The sequence below is a fragment of the Medicago truncatula genome, chromosome 2, assembly GCF_003473485.1.
Source record: "Medicago truncatula cultivar Jemalong A17 chromosome 2, MtrunA17r5.0-ANR, whole genome shotgun sequence".
NCBI classification, from domain to species: Eukaryota; Viridiplantae; Streptophyta; class Magnoliopsida; order Fabales; family Fabaceae; genus Medicago; species Medicago truncatula.
Genome location: NC_053043.1, coordinates 18,984,937 through 19,010,559, shown reverse-complemented (window position 1 = coordinate 19,010,559; position 25,623 = coordinate 18,984,937). Strand labels below are relative to the sequence as shown.

Below are 25,623 nucleotides of genomic sequence, written 5' to 3'. Positions count from 1 at the left end.
TAACTAATGTCTTAAGGGCACTTGTTAACAACTAGCAAGAGACAACACAAATGGTTGAAATTTGCACTTTTTTTTTACTCCCTCCGTTTATAACCGTCACTTTTATAGAAAATTTTTGTTTCTAATTAACTGTCACTTTCAAAGTTCAATGTAACATTAAATGTTATAAAACCCTTAGTAATTTATTGCAGAGAGAGAAATATATAAAATATGATATTAAATAATTAAGGATATTATGGACAAAACATAAGTTATTGTATAAAAAATAATTTAATATATTAGTGACGTTTGTGTAAAAAGTCAAAATGTGACAATAAAATGGGAAGAGAGTTAGTATTACATTTCCACATGTTGACTATAGTTGGAAGACTTGTACAATTTTCCTTTTTTTTTTTTTGTTGACAATATTAGAGTTGTACAATTTGAACAATAAATTCAGTTGCAGCAACACACCACCGTATAAGTTGAGAAATGAAGAAGCAATTAAATTCTCACTGTCTCTTTTTTCTCGCACCTTCTCGTCACGCGATATTTTAAGCTTTTCGCTATGGAAATCAATCCCATGCTTTTGCAATTCTTTCTCCTTCTCTTACCTTTGTTCGCTGTTCCTGGAATCACTTCCAATGCGGTGAGTCACTTTTCTATATTCTTTTTCTTAGGACATGTTTGTTTGGAAATTTAATTAAATAATTGTTTTTATTTTTTGTTTTTGGTTGTAGACACTTAATGAGACTTGTGGTTACTTTGATGGTTCATTCAATAGAGATACTAAAGGTATGTATTATTTCTTACTCATAACTTCAAATCTGGTCAATTTGAGAAAATAGAAGTGATTGTGTGTAATTACAAGTGTCGGTGTCACTGTGTGTGTTGGACACTCAGACATGTCTTCAATCCAAAATGTCGGTGTTAGAGTTTAACTACAATTGATGCTAATAATCCTTTATCTCTATTAATATTATTTGGGCAAATGGTCTTTTTCGTCCTTGAATGTGTGTAACGAGTAGTCACAATAGTCATTCAATGTATCGAAATTCTAAAATAGTTTCTGATTGTGCACTATGTTAATCAAAATGGTCTTTAATGTTAAAATGCTCTGTTAACACTGTCATATCAGTCCCTCGATATACTTACTTTCGTATCAGTCCGTATAAGAAAATAGTTACTGTCAGCATTGAGGGATTATTTTAGAATCAGGGACTATTTTGACCAACACAGCACACAATCAGTACTATTTTAGAATTTCGGTACATTGAAAGACTATCGTGGCTAATCATTACACATTCAGGGACGAAAATGACTATTTGCACATATTTTTTCTTATTCTACTTATGGAGGTACCAAGAGGTGAGGGATGGACTTGGGTGGAATAAATATAGTGCTTTAATGATTTTCTAATGTGACAGACATTTTGAAACAATGTTTTAATTGCAATTGTGGGTACTGGTTACATTGAGGATAAATACAACTGATGCTGCAATTAGGGAGTATTTCTAATAAATGTTATTTGGTGATACTGTTTTGAGTGCTTTAATAAAATGTAATTAAAAGCAACCAAGTTGCTTGGGCTCCAGTGGCAAGGAGCTCCTTCCAAGGACGTACTCGGGGAATACCGGGTTCGATTCCCACGGGGAACAACGCTTGACCAGTGCGCGTGTCTCTACGCACGAGCCAGATTAGTCGCCCACCTTTGGTGGGTCGGAAACCGGTGCGAAAGCAACAAAAAAAAAAAATTGTAATTAAAAGCTCTCTTAGTCTATATGCAATTACCTTAAATAATAGTTGATTGATCTTTTGAAATGGAGGGATAGTATTCATAGAAATGTGATGGAAGATGAAAACTAATCTATATCTGAGATTATACTGGAGGAAACTTGTATAGTTGTTAGCTGGTATATACTTGGCCACATACAATCTTGTCCCACATGAAATTAGTAGTTACTAACTGAATAAGTAACAAGATTTATAAGTAATCTTTTATTGACTACCCTATGTAATCAATAGCGGATGTAGTGGCATAGCAGACTCTAGGCACTATGCAAAACGGCATTTCATGTGGTTTTGGGTAGCCTCTGTAGCACCTCCACGGACAGCCAGATAGTGGTAACAGTGGCCTATACAGTGAAACTCATGTAAAAATCTGAAAATGTTTTAAACTTATATCTGTTTTTGTTGGATTCCGCCTTAATTGTGGTCCGCCCCTAGTCGCCTAAATTGCGATCTTTGGTTAGCCTTCATTGCAGCCTCCAACACCTTCATTGTGTTGGCTTTGAGGGGGTGGATTTAGTCCCACATCGGATAGATAAGACTCTTGAAAAGAGTTTATAAAGAGGAGGCACTCTTCACCTTACAAGCCTGTTTTGTAAGAATGAGATAGGCCCCAAATTTCAACAGTTTCCTCTTTTTTTCTGGAGTTTTGGTCATTTCACAGACCCCTAAACTTTTGATTGACAACGAAATAGGGCTCACCTGTCTTCTCATTTCTTCTCCTCCGAAATGGCTTCATTTCACTTCCTAAACCCTGAACGGCTTTGTCTCCCCTCCTGGTTCTTGGCAGCAAAAAAGAACGAGGAACCAAGCTACTACTATAGACACAAACATATAGGCAGAAGAGGAGGAGGATGGGGAACAAATGCGGTCTAGTAGTGAAGTGAGTGAACATGATAATGAAGAAGAGCTTGGAGATTAGTGATTCCATTTAGGGAATAATTGTTATTTATTTTAAATGCTTAGATGAGTTATTTTCAGCATTGGAGGCTAAAATTTAACTGCTTTATACTACTATTAATTTTTAATATCGGCAACAATGAACTTTGATTATTAGTTATGACTATATCTTTTTGAGGAATGCTAGGGTCACACCCTCTAACACACTCCACTCACAATTTGCCATGTCATCCAGTTTTTTAACACCATGACTTGCAACCGGTTTCCACCATCCTTCATTATATTTATTATTATTTGGATTTAACTAATAAATAGTAATTAAAGATTTTCATCTTCCTGCGCTTCAACCTCCCATCCAGAACAGACTCTTCAAGTTCAGGATTAAACAATGGAACCTAAAAACATCACCATAGAAAACATGATCCATACAAACAATTTTTTCACTTTGGATAAAATTCATGTTTCAAACTTCAATTTCCACAATCTTTTTTCATCAAATTTCAATCCCCACAATCTTTCTTCAATTCAAACATCAAAGCCTGAATCTTTCTAATTAAACTTCATAACAGGGTTCCCATTAAACAGGCCAGATTTGGGTACCTTTGTTTATAGGTTCAATACAAACCACAATCTCTCTCCCTCGTATCAGGTTTTCGATCCAAAGTAAAAAAATTGTTTGTATGAATCCGATGCTTATAAAAATCATGAACAGAATACCCATGGCAGATCCACCTTTGTAAGAATTGTAGATTTTTCCTCTGTAGAGAGCAAGGGAGTCTCGGAGAAGATGAAGTCAGAGTCTAAGTTAAAGAAAAAATAAAATAAAAAGCGTTGTTATTTCTCAACCTGTAGAACAGGTTAACAGGTAAAAGAATAAAAAATGGAGGTGATGTGGCCTCATGTCATTGGAGAGTGTTAAAAGAGTGTGTTTGAGAGTGTGTCCTTAGCATTTCTCTATCTTTTTTTTATTCTTCTATTTTTGAGGTATGTCCCTTCTATGGCATAAATTTCTAGAATTGTTTCTCTATACTTCAACGCAGCGGTCATTTGCTGCCCGCTATATTGCCAAAACGTGTTGGGGGGACTGCCGCTGCATTATGCTCTGCTATCCGCAGTTGACTACGCAGTGACCAACCAAATAAAATTAGGAAGCCAAATAATAAACAAATCACTAGAGACTCATCTAATTATTTCTGCCGCCAGGCTCGTTCTTCTGATGAATTTGTTTCCACTTTTCAGACCAGATGTATGCTCATGCTCACATCCAAATGAAGTGTCTAACAACCTCATAATACAAATGCTTCTTTGTTTTTTAATATTTCTATAGTTACATGTATTCTATCTTAATTATAATGCACTTTATCTTAAGGTGCTTGAAGTCACATTTTGTTAGGTTCCACAATAATTCTGATCCCAAGGATAAAATACTTCAATTTTATTATAGAAAAAAGGGGAAAATGGTTACTTAACTTCTAGTTGTGTAACTGGTTGTTTGTTAGTTAGTTGAAGGCAATGTTCCACAAATCGCGTGTCAACTCGGCGAGTTTACCGAGTTTACGTGTTTAGGTGCTAAAAACGTGTTAACTCGGAGGTAAACTCGATTTCTAGTAAAATCGGAAAGTTTGACGAGTTTGACCGAGTTAACACTCAGTAAACTCGTGTGAAATCGGGCGAGTTTACCGTTTTTGCGAGTTTACTCCAGTATTTTTTTTTCTTCAAAAATGGCCCATTGTTTTTGGCCCATTTTTTTCAAGCCCAAATGAAACATATTTACTTTCTAGCTTTACAACACGTTTAAGCTTACTAGCATTACAACACGGTTTCAGCTTACTGAAGTGAAACATTTCATATCATTTTCTTTAAGTTTTCAAGAACAGGGGAGCGAATGAAACATTAGGTTTCCGAAGATGAAGATATAGATGAGAATGATGTTATGGAACTTTAGAAGATTGACCTTTCGAAGAAATTACCTAGTTTGTTTTTTGGATAGTTTTATTCTCAAGTTTAGAAACTTGTGAAACTTTCTTTTTGGGATGGGTAGACTTTAGAGACTTATGAAACCTATGTTTTTGTGTGTTAATTTTTCTATTTTGATACTAAGTTAAGCATACCACTTTTTTATGGTGGTTTGGTATACTTTGCATTTATAAGTAAGTCTATATTTTTCACTATTGATCTTTTTACAGTATTATATTAGTTTACATATGTATGCATATAATAAATTGTATAAAATTTCAATTTTAAGTAAACTCGTACGAGTTTACGATTCGAGTTTACGAGTCGAGTTTACCTAGGTAAAACGAGTTGAGGTAAACTCTCGAGTTGCAAAACTTTGGTTGAAGGTTAGTGTGTGTTTTGATATTTCTGTTGCAATCTGATCTTATTATAAATAGGATCAAACCCCTCCTTTTGTAGGTAGGAATTCATTTGTTTAAGTTAGTGTAAACTGGAGAATGCTCTGGTGGAGGGGATTCGAATCTTTTGTGTATCTTTTCCTTTGTTATAAATAAAACTATACGGGCAAATAAACCCTGTGTCTCTATTCTGTTTAGAAGTTTCTATCACATTTTGATTATCTTTATCTGCATATTCATGTTTTAGTATCCATATATTATATATATACATTTTTTCCACTTCTTGTGCAGCACCATGCCCAAATGGTTGGGTTATGGACCCTAATAAGACCAAGTGCTTTCTCCATGTTGGGAGGCCTCAATCATGGAATGACTCAGAGACATGTTGTAATAAATATGGTGGGCATTTAGCATCATTGGCATCACTTCAGGAGTTACATTTTGCTCAAAGTCTATGTGGTGAATCCATAAATAGTTGCTGGATTGGTGGAAGAAGACTCAACAACACTATATCGGGTTTTCAGTGGACATGGTCTGATGATTCACAATGGAATAAGTCCTTATTTCCTTTGGCTAATGTTCCACTTAATTGTACTGGAACTGGACAATCCTGTCTTAGGAACATTACAGAGTATTTATGTGCAGTAATGTCTAATAATTCAAAATCTCTCTTAAGCGAGAGATGTGATAATCCTCATGCCTCTCTATGTATACTTGACTTAGGTATGCTCTTGTTTATATTACCCGCGGATTCTCATTTTACATTCATTATAAATTCAGTATGTATATTTATCAATTATTTATTTAATTCATTCTTCCAAAAGGTTTGTCTTTTTCATTTTTATTCTTGGGTGTGCCATTTTTTCAGATACAAAATGTAATCATATGCACTGCCATAGGGAATACCTTATCATCCTTGCAGTGGTAAGTGGATTGATACTCTTGACAACATTAGCAGTAGTTGTCTGGCTTCTTGTATATAAACAGGGCAAGAAGAGAAGACGATCTAGAAAACTAACTGATCCTGCCGCTACACTTCCATCATGGAAAATCTTTACAAAAGAGGAACTCAGGTCAATCACGAAAAATTTCAGTGAAGGAAACCGTCTTGTTGGAGATGCCAAGACTGGTGGTACGTACAGTGGGGTCCAACCAGATGGCTCAAAAGTTGCTGTTAAGAGATTAAAAAGGGCAAGCTTTAAGAGGAAAAAGGAGTTCTATTCTGAAATTGGTAGGGTTGCAAGGCTTCGACATCCAAATCTGGTGGTTGTGATGGGATGCTGCTATGACCATGGTGACCGCTACATTGTTTATGAGTTTGTAGCTAATGGGCCCTTGGATAAATGGCTACATCACATACCAAGGGGAGGTCGCAGCTTAGATTGGGCTATGAGGATGAAAATTGCAACGACGCTTGCTCAAGGAATAGCGTAAGTTCAAAATATACTTATTCTTTGATAACTTTCTACAGGCTTTGTCTAATGTGCACGAGTAAATAAGTCTTGCACCATGAGCAAGTTTGTTTTTTTCCATTGGATTGATAAATCGCATCATATCACATTTGATCCAATGCTAAGACTTTCTGATTTAATGGTGGAAACAAGCTTGTGCATGATGCAAGACTCGTTCCACTTGTGTGCCATAGACTTGGCCCTTTCTACATGTCCATTTAGAAATATTCTCTCATAATTATACATGTTTTCACTCCATTAATAGAAGCATTCTTATGAAATCTAGCACCGTATTATGTAATAAATATGTTGATAGCACATCTCTTATACAAATCTAGCACTGCCTTGTATGTTTTCAAGATTATCATGAAGAAACTTGATACCCATTTCCAGGGCACCACATATGTTTGTTGGGTTTCACTTAGTTATGGATTATAGTTTTCATCCCTTCAAACAAAAGTATTTCTTATAATTTATTGAAATCTTTACGAGTCTGGTTTTTTTTTTTTTTGGTCAACCTTTACGAGTCTAATTTACTAACAAGAAAAAATGATTATATAGTCCATAGCATTTTAAACTCGGTGGATATATTAATCACAATTTATTTATTTTTTCTCCCATTTCAACAGGTTTCTGCATGACAAAGTTAAGCCACAAGTTGTTCATCGAGATATTCGAGCTAGTAATGTGCTGCTGGACGAGGAGTTTGGAGCGCACCTTATGGGTGTTGGCTTGTCCAAATTTGTGCCATATGAAGCGATGCATGAGAGGACTGTGATGGCAGGGGGAACTTATGGATATCTTGCTCCAGAGTTTGTGTACAGAAACGAGCTTACAACAAAGAGTGACGTTTATAGTTTTGGTGTCCTACTACTTGAAATAGTTAGTGGACGTAGACCAGCACAAGCAGTTGATTCTGTGGGTTGGCAGAGTATATTTGAATGGGCTACACCTCTTGTTCAAGCTCATCGCTACCCTGAACTCTTGGATCCTTATATATCTTCTTCATCTACTAGTATCATACCAGAGACTAGTACTATCCAGAAGGTGGTTGACCTTGTCTATTCATGCACGCAGCATGTCCCTTCTATGCGCCCTAGAATGTCACACGTTGTTCATCAGCTGCAACAGTTTACCCAGCCACCTTCAAAATAAAGCTAATTTAGTTGTCATGACTGAAGTTTTAAAATTGCAGTCGCCGTTGTGGTTATCTCACAATCCTCGAGATTAAAAGATTGTAGACAAGTTTGGCTGATAATGCTGCAATTGTAGTTCGTACATGTCTTCAAATCTCGACTTTGTGGTCCGTAGAGTTTAATTTAGAACCTTGGTCTAGAATTCAAGTTTTTGTATCCCTAACTTCATAGTTGACAAAGTTTGTTCTTAATGTAATAGATAAACATATACTTTAACATGCCCTTCATTAGGGTTGAAATTAGATTTGCTTAATTATTAAGTGGCAATAGCTAGGATTAGATTGGGAAAATTCTGATGAACATACATGTATTGTAATTGTGCTGAGGTGGAATTTTTACTAGAATTGTGTGTGACCCTTTTGTCATTCTTGGCAAAATTATAAAAAGGACATAAGGAAAAGGGGAACAAGAGGTAATGTTTTTTCTTTGTATGCAATTGAAGGTTATTGGCCGAAATGGATTTGAAAAAGTAACAATTCAAACTTCAAAGAATCAATTTCTTCATAAACCTCATAGGCTGCTAACATCTATGCATACCATTCTTTGTGCTTGGGGTGTACCAAGGACAGGTGAGGCTGGGTTGTGCGTCTCCCATCGAAACCCTAACATTAGACAAATTTAGTTTTTTAGACACAGAACCTAAATCGATAAAATCCGACTAGACAATACCAAATTGGTCTCAAGACAAGTCACCAAATCGTACTACATGATTATATGATGGCTAAGGACCTCCAGAAAACAACAATGATTTACACCTATATTTTTTTAGGGATGATGATTACACTTGTATCCCCCAACAAATGCCTCAATACTGCATCCATAAAATCAATTTTTTTCTTAAAACAATAAAAAATGTAAGGTGTACTTGAACGCTATGTTACAAACTAACAATGAATAGCTAGGTTTATTGCATGAGGTTATCAACTTGCATTCCAGGGCTGCTGCCAATAAAGTAATAGTAGCACTAATATCTGTTGGATCCTCAGAGTTCATCTAACATAGATATAATGGCTGTAATGACCATATTCCACCACTCTCTGCATCATGTGTTGAAAAACACAGATTATAATACTTATAAAAAAAATACAGGCAACAGGAGCACACTATGATCAGGAAAAAAATAAAAATCTTCTTTTAGCATGAAAATTAATCTCACATCTAAGTTATCAGGTTTCTTTTAGCTACATGAGTCGCTTTGATATTCTCTTATACACAAGTAAACAAGCCTCATGGATCCCAGAGAATATCAAATGCCAAGAGCATGAAAAATGCAAGAGTGAAACCATTATAAAATGGTGTTAACAAATTGTTTCATTCATGAGTAAACGCAAATAAATACTACCTCTATCTCTACATATACGACCCTCTTACAAAAATTTGCTGTCCCTTTTTAAAGAACCACATTCAAATTTCCAACGACATAAATTATTTCTTTACCAAATTATTTCTGATTATTTTAACCTTTTTTTCATAACCAGTAACTATTATGATAGAAAAGATAAATTAATACTAATAACTAGTGTTGTCAATAGCGTGCAATAACAGTGTAGCGAAGCGGCCCTTGGCAGCTATATGACATGCACTAGCGGAGCAGTTTAGTGTAGGGACCATTGCAGATGTCAGGACTGCTATTAGCATGGCACCTCATAATGACTTCAAGTGTTTTTAAAAGTCCCTCAAAAGTTGAAGGTAAATGCTTTTTGCTTGAAGTATTTTAAATTTTTTGCAATTAAAAAACATCAAAAGATTTGAAACAACATTTAAGCTTTTCCTTTCTCCCCGTCTCACTCCTTCAGTCATTTTTCACTCTCTCACTGGTCAATCACAGCTAATTTTGTTTGTTTTTGAGTGGTGGTCAGTCACAGCTAATTGTTGAGTTTTTATTTCCAATGTATACTATAACACTGCTACTAACAACTTCATGTCTATTCTTTAGTCAACAAGGACCTATATTTAAGGTCGGAGGTAGTAATAAATAAGCAAACTACAACTTGATTAAAAAAAATGGACTTAAAAACACTGCAGAAAAATGAGGTCACAAGAATTTTCTTTTTTATGTCAAATTCACTAACCTCAATCTATAGTTTCCGTTGTTGGAGATTGTTGCGCTTCAAATAAAGTCTGTATTCTCTGCAATAAACATCAAAGCGTGATGCTTAGCCAAATGAATATATCCAATTACAGAAATATAGAACTAGCCCTTTTTCCTTTACTCCTAGAACGTCGTTCTTTTTATTCAATTCTGTCTTCAGAATCTTTGCTGGTTGTTTAGTTTCATAAAACGTTTTGGGCTTTTATATCTTGTTTTCATTTTTAATTAACTTTTCTTTTCTATTTTTAAAATTGTATATCAAATAGTAGAGAAAACTATAAAAAGATGTTTTCAATGTTCTCTACAGAAAACAAAGTAATAACAGTGAATAAAATGTAACCGATATGCAGCATTTATTTTCTACCTTGACAGAGCTTCCAACTTCCTCCAGCTTCTGCAAGAGTAGCAGATCCTCAGAATGAGTAGAATCGTATCTCAATGACTTGGATGGAGACATCTACAATGACAGAAAATAATGTAAGTGAGAAGATAAAGATTATAAGTAACCAACATGAACAATAGCTGTTAAAAATAACACCCTTAACTTGAGGTTTCTGGGGATATGTAAACGACTTTAATTATCGGCCACTTAGAAGCAAAAGAGACCAAAATATAGAGCGAAAATTGAATACTTCTCGGATTGGCGAATGATTTACCATCAAATGCGAACCGTCTTCTAATGTAGACACCTGTCTTGAAACAATCTCATTTCTCATGTTTGATAGTTGCATCATAACAGCCTAAAAAGAAACCAGGAAAAGAAAAAAGAAGTTTAACATATATCATCAATTCCCTCAAAAAAAAAAACATATATCATGAATTCAAAAGTGAAAGAAGAAATACAGAAAGAAAATCACAATTTGATCAGGCACAATTAAATACCTTCTTGAAAAAGCATTAGGATTTGCAATTCCCAAGATTTTAACATTGTCACTGGGTGGCCTTCTAACTCCAACATTTTCAATTCTAAGAGAATATACACCGAAAAGGGATTGCAAGTACCCTATGAGCAGATTGTTAATAATCAGATACTAGAAATTAAACCACAAAACCGGTTCAACTGTGCAAGTACCCTATGAACAGGTACAATTAATAAGATACTACAAATCATGGTCTTAAATTGGGGTTTGCAACCCCGATTGCAGCCACAATGGAAAGGATATTGATTTTTCCGCGATGCCATTGAAACCACAATTTAGACCGCAAGGATTTCATTTTCCTACCTCTTGCAGCAATATAAATGTTCACAACGTAACCGCAACCACAGTCGCAGTTTAAACAATGCTAGAAATTAAATCCCCAAACGTAGTGTATGAACAGATATAATTGATCATATACTAGGAATTAAAATCACATTGCCATAAAAATAATTACACGAGGCTGGGAGACTAAAAGTAAGGCATAAAATCTACCAAATCTTATAGCATGAAACTAGCAATAAAACAGCAAATAGTGCACCTTGTTCAACCACGACATCAGCCACAGAATGCAATAAAACATGCTTCTCTTTATGCAGCACTCCCAAACAAGGAAATGGTACAGGCCTTGTGACCTAAGCTAGATAAAACACAACCTTATTACATGTCAAGAGATCCATACATGCAAATATAATACATTCATAAGTTGTCAAAATCAGTACAACGCTAAAACCACCCAAAATCATGTCTAAAGTGAACGACGTATCATAAAAGGCGGTTACTTTTTGGGTATGGACCAGGTATTTTGCGCGCAAATACAAAGACTAATCACTCTAACCAGATAGAATCACATGAGCAACAAAACTCCCGTAAAAGTTTTAATGCCACTTGGTAGGCAGACCCTCGAAATGCTGCCATTGTTTGTAATCAAAGGAGATTTTTCCCAATTTTCAGTAATAATATAGCGGTTGGTTCTATCACGAACACCAAATGTTAGTATATTAGTATCTTTTAACTTCTCAACTCATTCAACCAAAAGTTCAAACTCCCAGCTCCAATAACAAATTCATAGTTTATTATACATATATTTTTTTTATGAGCTTAATTTTTTTATATACAATTTATCAAGAAATGGAAGACAAACGGGCAACAAGCTGCACCGCTAATCCTTTCTGGATGACAAAACCGATCCTCTTCAATAGACCGCCCAGAAGACAAAACAAATCCTATTATACATATTAATGTATTTAATCATAATCACAACAAGTTTCCAATTCCAACAACAAAAATTCGTATAACTTATACTAACAGATCCTCAAATTCATACCAATAGTATTCCCAACAGTAAAAAACTAAAAAATATAAATTGAAACAGATAGTAGGAAAGTAAAGAAAATATTACCTTATAAACAATAGCATTTGAAGTAAGGTAAAGACTTCTAGAACGAATATCTTTTCTAAGTATAAACCTTCTAACTGGTACATAAAGCAACATTAGTAACCCAATTCCCCAAGCTAATATCAATAACAGTGAGTAAAGTATCCATTGTACTGTTTGGTACTTAATGAAATTCTTCTCCATTTCTTGAAAAGATGCTGCATATAACACTTCTTCTTCGTTTCCTTCATTTTCTTCCAATAAATTCTTCTCTAAGGTATCTATTTCCACTACTTCATCCATTGTTGTTTTCATAAAATAATTTGCTAGTAGCTACCATTCAAATGAATTTCAACTATAAACAAATGAAAAGTCAAAGATGAAAATAACTCCATCGGCTGTGTTATGTTGGGCTTCTGAATTTCTTTTCACACTCTATCTTTACTTAAATACACCGCATATCTTTTGTATGATAATTCCTCTAAAAAAAGAATGAATTGGCAGGTTCAAATCAACCATACATGACGGTGAAGGAAATATATCGGCCAACTAATTTATGTTTATCTTTAGACTCCTTTGATTTACATGTTACTGAGATTCCTTTTATAAAGAGCTTTAAGCTCTCACTTTTTATGATATTTCTAACACTTGCACTTCTCGAAATGTCGTTTAACTGCTTAGTTCTTCTTTTCTTGAGCCAACTAATTTTAGTTTATCTTTAGACTCATTCGGTTGAATATTGTTGTTACCATTTTTCTATGTTGAAATAGAATATAAATGTAATTCTAAAAAGTGAAGTTTTTAAAAATTTAATTATGGTTTACTCAAAAAAGAAAAGTTTTGATTATTATTTTTTGTCAAGTAACAGCTATAAATTACTTTTTAAGATAAATAAGTAGAAGTTCAGAGTCAAATTTAAACCCTGGCATATATAAATATAGGGGTGTTCATGGGTTGGGTCAATCCAAAAAACCCGATCAAATCCACCTAAAAAACCCAAAAAAATGGGTTGGGTTGGGTAATTGGGTGGGTATGGTTTTTAAAAATGAAAAATCCATAAAAGTAAATGGGTCTCGGGTAAAACCAGACTCAAACCCAAAAAACCCACTTACCTAATAATGTTAATATTTTTTATCTTTATTTTCATAGGCCAGAAGAAAGTTATATTTCCAAAAATACACATTGTACCGTATATATTAAAAATCAAAACATACTAGAGTTACTAATTAATATGTTGCACTTTTTGATTATTTTGATACTGATGCAATTTTATGTCATACAACTTTAGTTTGTTGCAAGTATTTTATGATGAAGTTTATTATTTCATATTTTATGATGCATAAAATTATAGTAAAATAAGTTAAACATTTTTTTTAGAAAATTTAAAAGTTGAGTACTATTTTAAAACAAAATAATGAGGACTTGTCATTTAGTCATTTAATATTAAAAAAAAATAGAAAAATAAGTTGAGTAACCCATTACTCAATCCAACCCAACCGAAAAATTAATGGGTTTGTCCAAATCCACCAAATAGTATAACGGGTGGTTATTTTACCTCACCCAAACTGAAGTACCATCTTTGGTTTGATTTTGGATTTGGCCAAACTCAACCCAAACTCACCCACGAACACCCCTATATAAATAATATATTGTCCATTTTAATTACTACGATTCTCAAACAAAAACAAAAAAACTCAATGCATAAATCTAATTTAACTGAAAAAACCCGGTCGGTCCGATAAAAAGGTTAGAACTTGAATTAACAAAACCTGGACCGGGCAGACCGGGAAGCAGTGAGGTGAACCGGTGGGTCGTTTTGACCACAACCTTCTTCTCTTATAATGACTGAGAAACACGCAGCCGCAGTGGGTGGTTTTCCTTGATCAAAGAGTAGAATGGGGACGACGATTAAAACCAAAACCCAAGTGGTGAAAAACAAAGACAAACAGAAAGAAAAAACTACCAACAAAGGAGACAATAACAACAACAACACCAGCAATGTTTTTGCTTCTTGTTCCTTCTCTAGCCTTGGTCTTCACCAAACCTTATGTGACCAACTTCGTGGTAACTTTTCTTTTTCCTTCTTATCTCTTTATTTCGTGTTCTAAATTATTAGCAAGCTTAAATTATCCAAATTTTGTATCTTTTTGAACAGAAAGAATGGGTTTTGAAGGTCCAACGTTAGTTCAAGCTCAAGCTATTCCTGTTGTTCTCTCTGGTCGTCATGCGTATCCTTTCTCTTATAAACTTTTCATTGTTGTAGTTGTTGTTGATTTTTGTTTTTGAATTGGGTTCTTTAATGAGAAAATTTAGACTGGTTAATGCTGCTACTGGCACGGGGAAGACTATTGCATACCTGGCTCCAATAATTCATCACTTGCAGAGTTATGATAAGAGAATTCAGCGCTCCGATGGAACATTTGGTGTGTTGTTATTGTTCTTTTCAATACTATTATTTTATACTTAAGTACCATTGTGTCATTGCTTTTATTCACTTCTATTGTTTGTACGCACGAACACCAGACACGACACGGACACGCGACGCCGCTAATAAATTGAGAAAATCACATAATTCAGTGTAATCATATGTGTCGGTGTCTTGTTTGTGTCGGACACCGACGCATGTCCGACACCCGGACACACCTAACCCAAGTAGTGTCTCTGCTTCATAGTTTGTGACCGATAATTGTTTAGGCTACTTTCGATATAGTGATTATTACTGATGATAAGATAATGAAAACAGTTCTTTAAATTACAAATAATAAAATAAAATTTATTCATTTTTATATACTTAATTTACTTTATTGAATATCATGTTAGGCTGTATTTTTCTTTTCACTTGATGCTACTAGTTTAGAAAAAAAGGATGTAAGAAGTTTGAATGTCAATGACTATTTCTCACAAAAACCCAAGTATAAGCAAAAGTATAAGCTGTATGAACACAGTAACTCAGTCCCCTCATGGGAAATCTCTTTGTTGTTGAAGTATGGATAACGTTGAACATGCTTCTTTGAATGAAATTGGGGTAGGGAGAAGTTATTATTAATCAAAGAGGCACGCCAGACCATTTTGCAATAGGGGATTTGAATATCATCCGTTGAGTTACAAGGTCAAGCTTACCGCTGAGCTGAGATCTTATAGACGTTAAACTTGCTTTATATTTGATTAAATTCAAGTAATGCCGGCTATGATAGATGTAAGTATAAAAAAATTTGAAAGCTTAAACTGTCAAGGGAAAAGTGACAACACATTATTATTTTGTACCCTAACATTGAATATAATTAACATAAAAAACATATTATTATAAAGTGTCATCTTTTAAACCTGTCAGTTTCACTGTTTATAGTGTCTAAAAATATTTATTATTTTCCCAGATTTAATTAATTTATTGGTGATAGCGTTGGTTCTTGTACCAACGCGCGAGTTATGTTTGCAGGTTCATGAAATTCTTCAGAAGTTATTGCACCGGTTTCATTGGATTGTTCCAGGATACATCATGGGTGGTGAAAGTAGATCAAAGGAGAAAGCCAGGCTGCGCAAAGGTAGAAATCATCTTTATTCATCATCAATACTCTAGTTTTGACTTCATCTTTGGAAACTGTTCTTTATTAGTTGTTCAAAACTTAAATCAGGACTGTCGTGGAAAACCAGACATGAACTTATAATAGGAAAAATTAGTTTTATGGTATTCTTCAAGGTAGTTAAAATTGTGATCTTGTAAGTTGGTTCATTTTTATGATTTTTGGGTGCATCAGGGATCCCAATGCTGTACTAGAACATTTTATGGTTTGAGTTTGTCAGTTATCCTTGTGTTGTGCCGTAACATAATCTAGTAAAATTGTGTGGGACATCTGCGGACACTTTTTGAGTTGGTCTGGATTGTGTGACTATACTGAATCCTGCTTCTGGAACTGTAAACTCTTTGGTTTTATCGTCTTTGTGGTTATTTTAGTTCATTGCACAAGTGGTTTCTGTCTCTGCTTTTCACAAACCGACATTGATTGTGTCTGTTGCTGGGTGTTGGTTCTCTAGGAGTTTGGTTGTGGTGAATGTGGAATTTCATCATATGGCTGTGGGAGCTGTTTGGTTTATGTCTCGTCAGTTGCCATAAACTTCTTCTTCTGTTTTTAGAGTTGTCAAGTTGTTTAAACTTTGACTTAAGCTGTTAATTTGCAATTTTATGGATTTTAAATTTATTTAGGATCTTACAATCCTTGTTATGATTCTACGGTTTATGATTTTTAATGCTTTAATTTAAAGGCTATTTCTGAATGTATGCATATATATGTCTTTTTAGGATCTTATAATCCTTGTTATGATTCTACGGTTTATGATTTTTAGTACGCTTACCAGTTGTATGTAGGATCTCCGATTAAACATTTACATCTATTTGTATGTTTAAAAGAAAATTTATCTGTCACAGTAAGGAAATGTCATGTCGACCAACATTGTATAAATTATCCTACAAACATTGATGAGTCTTTAACCTCTGTGATTCCTATTTAGGTATATCAATTCTTATTGCAACTCCCGGGCGCCTTTTAGATCACTTGAAGAACACATCATCATTTGTGTACACAAATTTGCGCTGGATAATTTTTGACGAAGCTGATCGGTATGGTTTTGACCTATTGCTGCAATAGAAATTACATTATCTATGCATTGTAACTGTGATACATTTTCTCGGTGCATTATTTTCTTTGCCTTACATTTTCTTTCTTTTCTTTTTGCAGTATTTTGGAATTAGGATTTGGTAAAGAGATACAAGAAATACTAAATCTTTTAGGTTCAATGAAGACAGGGCACGATGACCAAGGGAATGGAGTTCCAAGACCCACTAAATTTCAAAGACAAAACCTGCTTTTATCTGCGACTTTAAATGAGAAAGTAAACCACCTTGCCAAAATTAGCTTAGAGGATCCAGTGATGATTGGTATTGATGATAAAGTACTGGAACCAACGTCAAAAATTAGATTTGATAATTCAGATTGTGATGAAGACAATGAAGGCACGTATTCCAGTAAAATACCAGCAGTTGGAGCTTATAAAGTGCCCGAACAGTTGATTCAGAGATACATGAAGGGTATGTGATAAACTGATAAGTATAAATTTCTTCGACAAGATTTCTAATTTCGTATAATGTTTTAAGATCATGCATACCTAATTGGTTTATTATGCAGTGCCTTGTGGATCACGGCTTGCTATACTTCTTTCTATTTTAAAGCATCTTTTTGAAAGGGAACCTTCACAGAAGGTAAGACTTTGGTGCTTGAAATCAGTAGATTTTGCACTCTGTACATTCTTCAATTATTTCAATGCTTAAATTATTGCGTGTCAATTGGTATATGAAGAAAATAGCACAAATCATGATATATTTCAGGTTTGATTTTGTCAGAGCTATGACAAGAATCATGCTTATTATTCTTATTTTAGGCAAAACTACTCCTGAGATCCTTTAAAATAATAATTTGAAGTTTCAAACATGTGCTTTATCTTTTATTCGTTTCAAGTTAAGTTAGCCCTTAATGTTTAAAAACATGAACAATGTTGCACCGAAATTCTTTTTTCATCTATGTATGTTACCAAAATTTGTACTTAACTGTTCAGAAAGGTAAGGCTTGCTAAAAGAAACTGTTTAAAAAGGTAAATTACATCTTCAATTCATCAAGATACATCTAAATTACGATGTAATGACTGTTACAGTATCTAATCCATCAATCCCCCAAAAAAATTCATCAAAATTAACTTTATTGAAAATTGTGATCTTGTTATTGTCAATGAAAGTCGAACTGTGGTGCTGAGTGGTGAAACATTCTCTATAATGTATCATTCAATTCAATGATCATGTACACAAATTTGTAACAAAAGTGAACTAAAAGTGAAATTGTGAAAGTTGGTTCAAGGGTGTGAACATTTTTAAAGATAAAGAACTAATTTGACCAAAAAAAAAAAATGATGGAAATGTTTGAAATTTTAAATTAATTGTAGTTTTTACTTTATTTTATTATTATAGCCATCATGCTTCTGTCGTAGGTTCAATGCAATCCACTATATTTTTATGGCAGATTTTTAGCTTCTTTCCATGAACTGACATTTTCCATTAATCACATTTATTTCAAAATAGTATGCTTTATAAATCACATCATTCATCTATTGACTTCACAGATTGTGCTATTCTTTTCAACATGTGATGCGGTGGACTTTCACTATTCATTGTTAACCGAATTCCTTTTCTCAGCGTTTCCGCAAACCGAAGAAGGGAACAGACCAATGTTTCTTGGATGTAAAACTCTTCGGCTACATGGTAATATGGAACAAGAGGACAGGACAACCAGTTTTCAGGCCTTCAAAACTGAGAAATCTGCCCTTCTTTTGTCTACTGATGTTTCTGCCAGAGGCTTAGATTTTCCAAATGTTAGATGCATAATACAATACGATTCTCCCGGAGAAGCTACTGAATATGTGCACAGGTACCTAATTCATCTTTTGTTTTTCTTTGGTTGGGGTGTATGTTCCAATTAATTATTGATGTTTTCTGTTCTTCATATTGTAATCCAAATACACATGCTATGACCGGTTTATATAATCTTAAAAAAAAAAAAAAAAATCATTTACCGTAAATTAAATAGGACTAGAAAATTCACATATAATATTAAAGTATTCCTTTCAAGTATTCATTTTCACATGTTGAAATATTTGTACATGATTTAAACTCTAGATTACACATCCAAGTCAATAATTTAATAGAAGTTAGACTTTTACAAATTAATTACTCTAGTTTATAATTTATATTGGCTAGAATATCAACATGTGGTGCTAATATAAAGTAAATTGTATCAAGTAATGGCTAAAAAGTAAATGTTAAACATTAGCATCGTTGGTTGACTTCATGTCATTCTATTTTCTTCCACTTCATAGTGCCTAATCTTCTCCTTTGGATACTTATCTTATCTTCCATTCCTTTTGTATTACAAATTTAATTTCTTTTTTGAATATTTAAATGATGCTCATTAGTGGTGTTAATTTTTAGTTTACTATGAGAAAGAGCCTAGAAAGAATCCTTTTAAAAAAATGAAATTATAAATGTAATTCCCACTTCTATTGCTTTAAAGCAATATTTAGCGTACTTTGTTGTCTAATAGTTCCATGATAAAAGTCAAAGAGTTATGGCCTGTTTGGATCGACTTATTCGAGCGTATCTATTGACATAAGAACTTGTAAGGCTGTTTGGGAGAGCTTATAGAAACAGCTTATGACATTTCCATTAGCTGTTTTCAGATTATTTCCATAAGTTCACCAAGAAAACTTAGTGTATATGAAAACAGTTTGATTTTATTTTATATTTTTTTTATAGAAATAACTTATACATGAGCACTTATATGATAAAAACTAATGCTATAAGTGCTTGATTAAGCTGTTTATCCAAACATGTTATATTTCTAGAAGTGTAAAGGTTTTACTCTTCTCAGTGTGATTTTAACAAACAGGAGTAAGTGAGGCTTGTTTCACTAGATATCTCATCTAGTAGATTCAAAAGAGTCCTCAGATATCCCTGTTTAAAAAAATTAATAATCTTCTAATATGATTTGAAGACTATCTATGATTTATCATTAAATTTTGGTGCAGAGTTGGAAGAACTGCTCGACTTGGTGAAAGAGGAGAGTCGTTGTTATTTCTGCAACCATCTGAAATAGAGTATTTACAAGACTTGGAGAAACATGGTGTCTCGCTAGCAGAGTATCCTCTCCTCAAAGTGTTGGATAGTTTCCCACTGTCTGCGCAGAAGAACAACACAAAGAAATCTGTTTTCATAGACATGCATCCATGGATCATGTGTCTCCAGAAGGCACTTGAATCCTGTATCTCATCCAAGGTGATTCTCATTGCTAATCTTATTGAATTCTACATATGTGAAATTGTATACTACTTTTTTCATCCCCTTTTAGTTGGACAACATGTAAAATTTGGAATTGTCATTGCAATTGTGTGGAGTTTATAACTTTTGAAAACTATGAAACATTTCATGCTGGTTTATTGCATCGGCTAAAGCATTTGATTTACAAACGAGTGTTAGATCAAAATAAAAATGCCTAATTTGCCCATTTCTTCTGTGTTTGGAAGTTCTTGAGTGGAGGGAAATGGAAAGTTAGTGAAGAAAGGGAGAGGGGTATTCCTTATTCTAAATATAATATATATATATATATATATATATATATATATATATATATATATAGAGAGAGAGAGAGAGAGAGAGAGAGAGGCAAGATCCGTTGACACCAGGTGTAAGTCATTTGACTTGCACCAAATCTCAACCATTAAAGTTATTAAATCATACGTTTCCTATTAAACAAACAAATACAAACATTTTCTTTCTGTGCACCGGATGTCACAAGATCGGTATTGTCACTGGCGAAAGATCTCACTCAACGGGAAGCTCCTACCTTCACATCTCTCAATCTTCAATAGTTCAGTACACGGCACATGCTCTTAGTTTCTGATAAATCTCATAATTCCATATCTGTTTATCTATTAATTCATTATCTTAATTCAATTCTAGGAAATCCAAAACAATTTCTCAATTTTCAATTTCACTTTTGATACCATTTACAGTTCCATAGTTGTTTGAATTCACGTTCTTAATCTAAAACTTCAATTTTATATTCTAATTCCTGTTATTTGAATTTATCAATTCTTTTAATTGAAAGTCTCTTGATTTCTTTTTTATTCATCCACCAAATTTGGTTGATTTATGTGCTTACAAAAACAAGGCTCACAATCAATGCATAATAATTACTATGGCGTCATCTAGTATATGAAAAAGCTTGATGATAAGTTAATCCTCCCATAAATGGTTGAGATTCTGAATAGTGGATGCTGCCGATCCAAGAGATATAATGTAGCATATGACACTTAAACTCCAACAAATTGTAAAAGAGGAAAAGGGCCACATATTTTGGTGTAATTCAAATGACTTACACCTGGTGTCAAATGGATCTTGCCTCATATATATATATATATATATCAATCAAGGATACACTCAAATTGAAGGATATGATCATTCTGATCTGCAGATCAATGTTTTCAATTCTTCTATCTACAGTTTTGGTGGCTTGTTTATTCCTTATGATTTTTCACTAAACATTAATGTTTTTCATACTGTTTGGATTGGATTATTTGAGCTCGTCTACTGTTATGAGTTCTTGTGAAACTGTTTAGGAAACTGCTTATATGTTCATTAGCTGTTTCGTCTTATTTCCACAAGCTCTCAAAAATAGCTTACGAAAAACAACTTATAGCGTATGTAGAAATAGTGAACCTTATTTCATCTTTTGTTATAGAGTTAGCTTATTAATAAGAATTTAGATGATAGGTGTCTATGCTGCTAATACGCTCATAATTAAGCTGTTTATCCAAATTGGTAAATAATCTGATCCTATAATGGCTTTTTGTTTCTTCTTTGTATTCACTAACCAATTATTGCCTTGTCATTTTCAGCCCAAAATGGAAGAACTTGCCAAGAGAGCATTTTGCTCTTGGGTCCGAGCATACACAGCGCATCGTGGGGAGCTGAAAAGAATATTTATGGTTAAGAAACTTCACTTAGGGCACGTAGCAAAAAGCTTTGGATTGAAACAAATACCCTCCTTAGTTGGAAAGACTTTCCAAAACCAAACTAAGAAGAGGAAAAGATTCGAGAAGAAAAATGGGTCGTCAAATAAGAGAAAAGTTGCACGACGTGTGACATAATGCCAACCCTGAATGTAAGTTTTATGAATCAAAAGGTGTCAAATTGTGACTACCAGAATCTACGTCATTGTGTCAACAAAGTTGTCTCTTTAATCACCCAGATCGAGTAATAGCATAGCACCAAAGGCCTTCAAATTCATCGATAGACAAGAATGACACTAACATACAGCATGTTTGTTTCTTCAGGAGTCCTTAAAAACATGGTGGTTTCAATGGAAGAGATTCTTAAAAAAAACGGATTTCTGAAAGTGTGCCTCGTCGTGTTGACAACTTATCTTAACACAAGAATGGCATGCGGATGTATTTGATTCTAATTTTATTTAGTTCTGGTTTTGGTATACGGTTTTGTAGGATTTGGATACCTCATGTTACTTGGAATTTTGTTTTGTTTTGCCAAGTATTAATATAACCATCAAACATGAGTGGCTAAAGATCAGATAGGGCGAAACAGTTCTCTACAAACATGTTAGGATTTTGGATCTAGTTATTTTCATCTTAAAAATACCATTGTTGTTGCTTTGTCTTAAAATACGTTAAGGTCCGTTTGGTGCGCATGTTAAAGAGATAAGATATGATAAAACTATCATATCCTAATTAAATTTGATGTTTGGTGCACCAACAGTAAAGATAATATGTTAATATCAAGTGTACACCAAACACATGATAGGATTAAAAATAGTGTTATCTTCTTTCTTATCATGTATTATCCAAACATGGGATGTGATAAGTGTTTGTCTTGTCACTATCGTATCATATCAATATCCGATTCTTTATCATATTTTGTCTGTATCCTATCATGCACACCAAAGTAGCCTTAATAATTGATTTAGTTTGTCTCTTTTAGTTATGCAAAGTATCATTTGATTAGGATTCAGATCAATGAGTGTACTTGTTTGAATCCTCTAAAAAAACATATATACACTTGTTTGAAATATTAATAATTGTATAGGAAAAAACCCCACCACCTATTTGACATGCCATGAATAAGGGTAACATAAAATGTTGGCCCCCAGTCCCCACTATCATGTGCAGTGGAGAAACAATAAATTCGGTGGAGCAACAGATATAATACAATGTCAGCAATCTAGAGCTCAATTTTATTCATAAATTTAATTTTGAATGCAATATGGTTAGCTGGTTCCTTAGATTCGCAGCCCTACCTACATTTTTAGTTCTTGCTCTTCTTTCGTAGGAATAAAGGGATGACATCAGTCCTCGTAAGTTTAGCTCAGTTGGTTGGGATAATGCATAAAATATGCAAGATCTAGGGTTTAAACTCTGGCCACTATAAAAAAAAGGAATGGCACCAAACATGTTTTCTTGCATGGTTGTGCAAAAAATAGAAGTAGGGAACTTGCAAATGAAATTAAGGATATAATATACAACCCCAGATTTGCAATTTTTTTTATTATTCTCAAGTAAAAAATAAATAAAAATTAGTTTTTCATGTTTCTCCATACGGTAATCCGTGTTGAACACATTTGTATCTTTTTCAGTTATCATTCAAACATTGGTTCGCGACTTTGTGAGAGTTTAGCCTCTTCAGTAGATTCAATATATAATGGTAATTCGTTTAACTTTAATCTAGGGTTAAAACCGTAAGCAATTAAGTGATTAACCATTGATTAGTCTAGGTTTAAAACTGTAACAATCTTTCAACGGTTCTCATTTATCTCCCATTTAACCAAAACTACCCAATTAGTGCCAAGCTCTTTCTTTTAACAATTTGCTCAAATGTTGGTGTAACATGTCCAAATTTTAATTGAATAAAATCCATTAAAGAAATTTCTTTTCTAGATTCCACTAGCACAATGAAGCTTTCACTGAACCATTTGTATGTTCGATACGAAAACTATCTTCAAAGCTTCGATGACCTCCATTCATCTAACTGTCTTCATCTAATCCCTACCAATTTCTTGCCAAACATAATGGCTCTATATTTAGCCAAGTTTTCTTTCTCTCTTTCTTTCTTGAATTCTGCTCTTTAGCTTAAAAAAACAAAAAAAAATTCTGCTCTTTACCCAACCAAAAATGTTCATTTCCAACTGAAGTGATTATAATGCCTCTGCGTGAGTTAACTCAAGCAGGTTGGCCGGTAGTTCATGAACAAATAGCATGTTTTTTGGACGGTGGTCAAGCTTTTTTAATTGATTTTACACGTTTTTACAAGATTTTATATGTTTTTTGACTACATTAAGTGTAGTTAAAACTCATGTTTTACAATCCCCCTATAAATACCCTTCCAACATTCATCATTTCTCACACCATCATCCCACATTCTCTCCTCCTCCTCTTCCTTCTACAACAACAATGTTTTTTCATCCTTGGTCTTTCATAGAAAGAGACATCTTTGAAAATTGCAGGGGTTGTATGAGCAGGGTTGTATGAACGGTCAATAGAGATGGCAACACATTGCAAAGAAGGTTGACATCGAAGGTTTTTTTCACATAAGACAAGAAAAATACCTTACCCCAATAGGGTTTCTTTTTAGGTTAATTTCTTTTTACCCCAAGAAGGTTGGTTTTCTTGTGGTTTTCTTTTTACCCCAGATTTAATTTTACCCAAATCCCCCTTCCCTAGACAAGAAACATACATTATTGTAAATGTATCAATTATATTAATAAAATGAGATTTTATGTCTATTATTTTTGTTTCTTTATTTTTGTTTATATTTGCATTTATTTTATAATTGTGTATTGAATAAATAAATTCGAATAAAGTGAATTCGAATAAAAGTTGCGTATTAAATAAATAAATTCGAATAAAGACTAATTAAATCCAGCGTGAATTCGAATAAAAATTGTGTATTGAATAAATAAATTCGAATAAAGACATATTAAACATAGCGTGAATTCGAATAAAAATTGTGTATTGAATAAATACATTCGAATAAAGTGAATAAAAACTAATTAAAACCAGCGTGAATTCGAATAAAAATTGGGTATTGAATAAATAAATTCGAATAAAGTGACACAATTACACAAAATCAATTAAAAAAATACACAATTTTATTTAGTTTTAATTTCATCTACATTACATTACATTCTCCTTAAATATATGTGGTATCATCATGATGTTGGGTTTAAATTAAGTTATTGAAAGTTTGCTCAAAATGTTGGTATTGAAGTGTCTTATACTTAGCGTAGTGATTTGCAGCCCCATTGAAAAGTCAAAAGAATGAAGAGAACACAGCACATGTATTCTACAAAATCAACTATATAAATTCTCACATCGAATTACCTCATATACGATGAGTCATCACAGAAAGAAATGCATTCCGCGTTGAACTTAATCTTACTGCCCTGCCAACTGACATGTTTCAATTGACATAGGAGCATGATTAAGCTCAATGGAACCTCTTAAAGGTGCATTCCTGTCATCACAAAAAAGAATGCATTCCAAGAGGTTGCTTTGAACTTAATCTTACGGCCTTGCCAACTGACAAGTTTCAATTGACAGAGGAGCACGATCAAGCTCAAAAAAACCTCCTATAGGTGCATTCCCATCCGTGACACTCATCATATATGAAGGAATTCGATGTGAAAACCTATATAGCAGATTCTGCAGAATACATGTTGTGTTCTCTTAATATTTTGACTTTTTAAAGAGGCTTGCAAATCACTACATTCAGTATAAGACACTTCAATACCAACATCTTCAGCAAACTAACAAGAATTAAACTTAAATTTCAACAAAATACAAACAGTACATAATAATGATGCTACCTAATGATAATCTTCTGTCGGAATCAAATTGTTGAGAATATCTTCAGGCGATCTCAGCAACGTGACAAACATATTGATCCACAGGTGCAGCCAAAA

At 33.6% G+C, this 25,623-nt stretch overlaps 3 protein-coding genes across 6 annotated transcripts; 2 read left to right on the top strand and 1 right to left on the bottom strand.

The window, feature by feature from the left end:
• Nucleotides 1-414: 414 nt before the first annotated feature.
• Nucleotides 415-8,022, top strand: LOC25486542 (C-type lectin receptor-like tyrosine-protein kinase At1g52310). The gene is made up of 5 exons (XM_013608132.3): nucleotides 415-628; nucleotides 720-774; nucleotides 5,313-5,744; nucleotides 5,890-6,451; nucleotides 7,102-8,022. The coding sequence occupies exons 1-5, from the start codon at nucleotides 548-550 to the stop codon at nucleotides 7,625-7,627; spliced, it is 1,656 nt and encodes a 551-aa protein (XP_013463586.2). The 5' UTR covers nucleotides 415-547; the 3' UTR covers nucleotides 7,628-8,022.
• A 286-nt stretch (nucleotides 8,023-8,308) lies between these two features.
• On the bottom strand, nucleotides 8,309-12,555 carry LOC25486541 (uncharacterized). Of its 3 annotated transcripts, none has more exons than XR_005644103.1 (7): nucleotides 12,080-12,555; nucleotides 11,219-11,312; nucleotides 10,643-10,763; nucleotides 10,306-10,500; nucleotides 10,125-10,217; nucleotides 9,741-9,798; nucleotides 8,309-8,705 (listed from the first exon to the last, which is right to left on the bottom strand). XR_005644103.1 is itself a non-coding variant. In XM_024776545.2 (7 exons), exons 1-6 carry the CDS (start codon nucleotides 12,368-12,370, stop codon nucleotides 9,742-9,744), a joined length of 750 nt encoding a protein of 249 aa, XP_024632313.1. In that variant the 5' UTR covers nucleotides 12,371-12,551; the 3' UTR covers nucleotides 8,309-8,705; nucleotide 9,741. The 3 variants fall into 3 exon arrangements, 1 of the variants encoding a protein (XP_024632313.1); XR_005644102.1 differs by having other exon boundaries at nucleotides 10,417-10,500; nucleotides 11,219-11,317; nucleotides 12,080-12,546; XM_024776545.2 differs by having other exon boundaries at nucleotides 10,417-10,500; nucleotides 10,633-10,763; nucleotides 12,080-12,551.
• Nucleotides 12,556-13,889: 1,334 nt separating this feature from the next.
• On the top strand, nucleotides 13,890-22,306 carry LOC25486540 (DEAD-box ATP-dependent RNA helicase 17). 2 transcript variants are annotated; one of them, XM_013608129.3, is made up of 10 exons: nucleotides 13,890-14,119; nucleotides 14,211-14,283; nucleotides 14,369-14,478; nucleotides 15,454-15,597; nucleotides 16,562-16,670; nucleotides 16,789-17,138; nucleotides 17,236-17,309; nucleotides 18,221-18,525; nucleotides 19,682-19,928; nucleotides 21,551-22,306. In XM_013608129.3, the coding sequence occupies exons 1-10, from the start codon at nucleotides 13,951-13,953 to the stop codon at nucleotides 21,800-21,802; spliced, it is 1,833 nt and encodes a 610-aa protein (XP_013463583.1). In that variant the 5' UTR covers nucleotides 13,890-13,950; the 3' UTR covers nucleotides 21,803-22,306. The 2 variants fall into 2 exon arrangements, with proteins under 2 accessions (XP_013463583.1, XP_024633332.1); XM_024777564.2 differs by lacking the exons at nucleotides 13,890-14,119; nucleotides 14,211-14,283 and having other exon boundaries at nucleotides 15,492-15,597.
• The last annotated feature ends 3,317 nt before the right edge of the window (nucleotides 22,307-25,623 follow it).

Bases quoted from the DNA above. Each gene is read 5' to 3' on its own strand.
- LOC25486542 (XM_013608132.3), top strand. From the start codon at position 548: ATGGAAATCAATCCCATGCTTTTGCAATTCTTTCTCCTTCTCTTACCT. The intron at 629-719 runs GTGAGTCACTTT...TTTTGGTTGTAG, and splicing joins CTGGAATCACTTCCAATGCG to ACACTTAATGAGACTTGTGG. The intron at 5,745-5,889 runs GTATGCTCTTGT...CCATTTTTTCAG, and splicing joins TCTATGTATACTTGACTTAG to ATACAAAATGTAATCATATG.
- LOC25486541 (XM_024776545.2), bottom strand. From the start codon at position 12,370: ATGAAAACAACAATGGATGAAGTAGTGGAAATAGATACCTTAGAGAAG. The intron at 10,764-11,218 runs GTGCACTATTTG...ATCTGCTCATAG, and splicing joins TGATGTCGTGGTTGAACAAG to GGTACTTGCAATCCCTTTTC. The intron at 10,218-10,416 runs GTAAATCATTCG...CTGTCATTGTAG, and splicing joins AAGACGGTTCGCATTTGATG to ATGTCTCCATCCAAGTCATT.
- LOC25486540 (XM_013608129.3), top strand. From the start codon at position 13,951: ATGGGGACGACGATTAAAACCAAAACCCAAGTGGTGAAAAACAAAGAC. The intron at 14,284-14,368 runs GTATCCTTTCTC...GAGAAAATTTAG, and splicing joins GTTCTCTCTGGTCGTCATGC to ACTGGTTAATGCTGCTACTG. The intron at 19,929-21,550 runs GTGATTCTCATT...TGTCATTTTCAG, and splicing joins AATCCTGTATCTCATCCAAG to CCCAAAATGGAAGAACTTGC.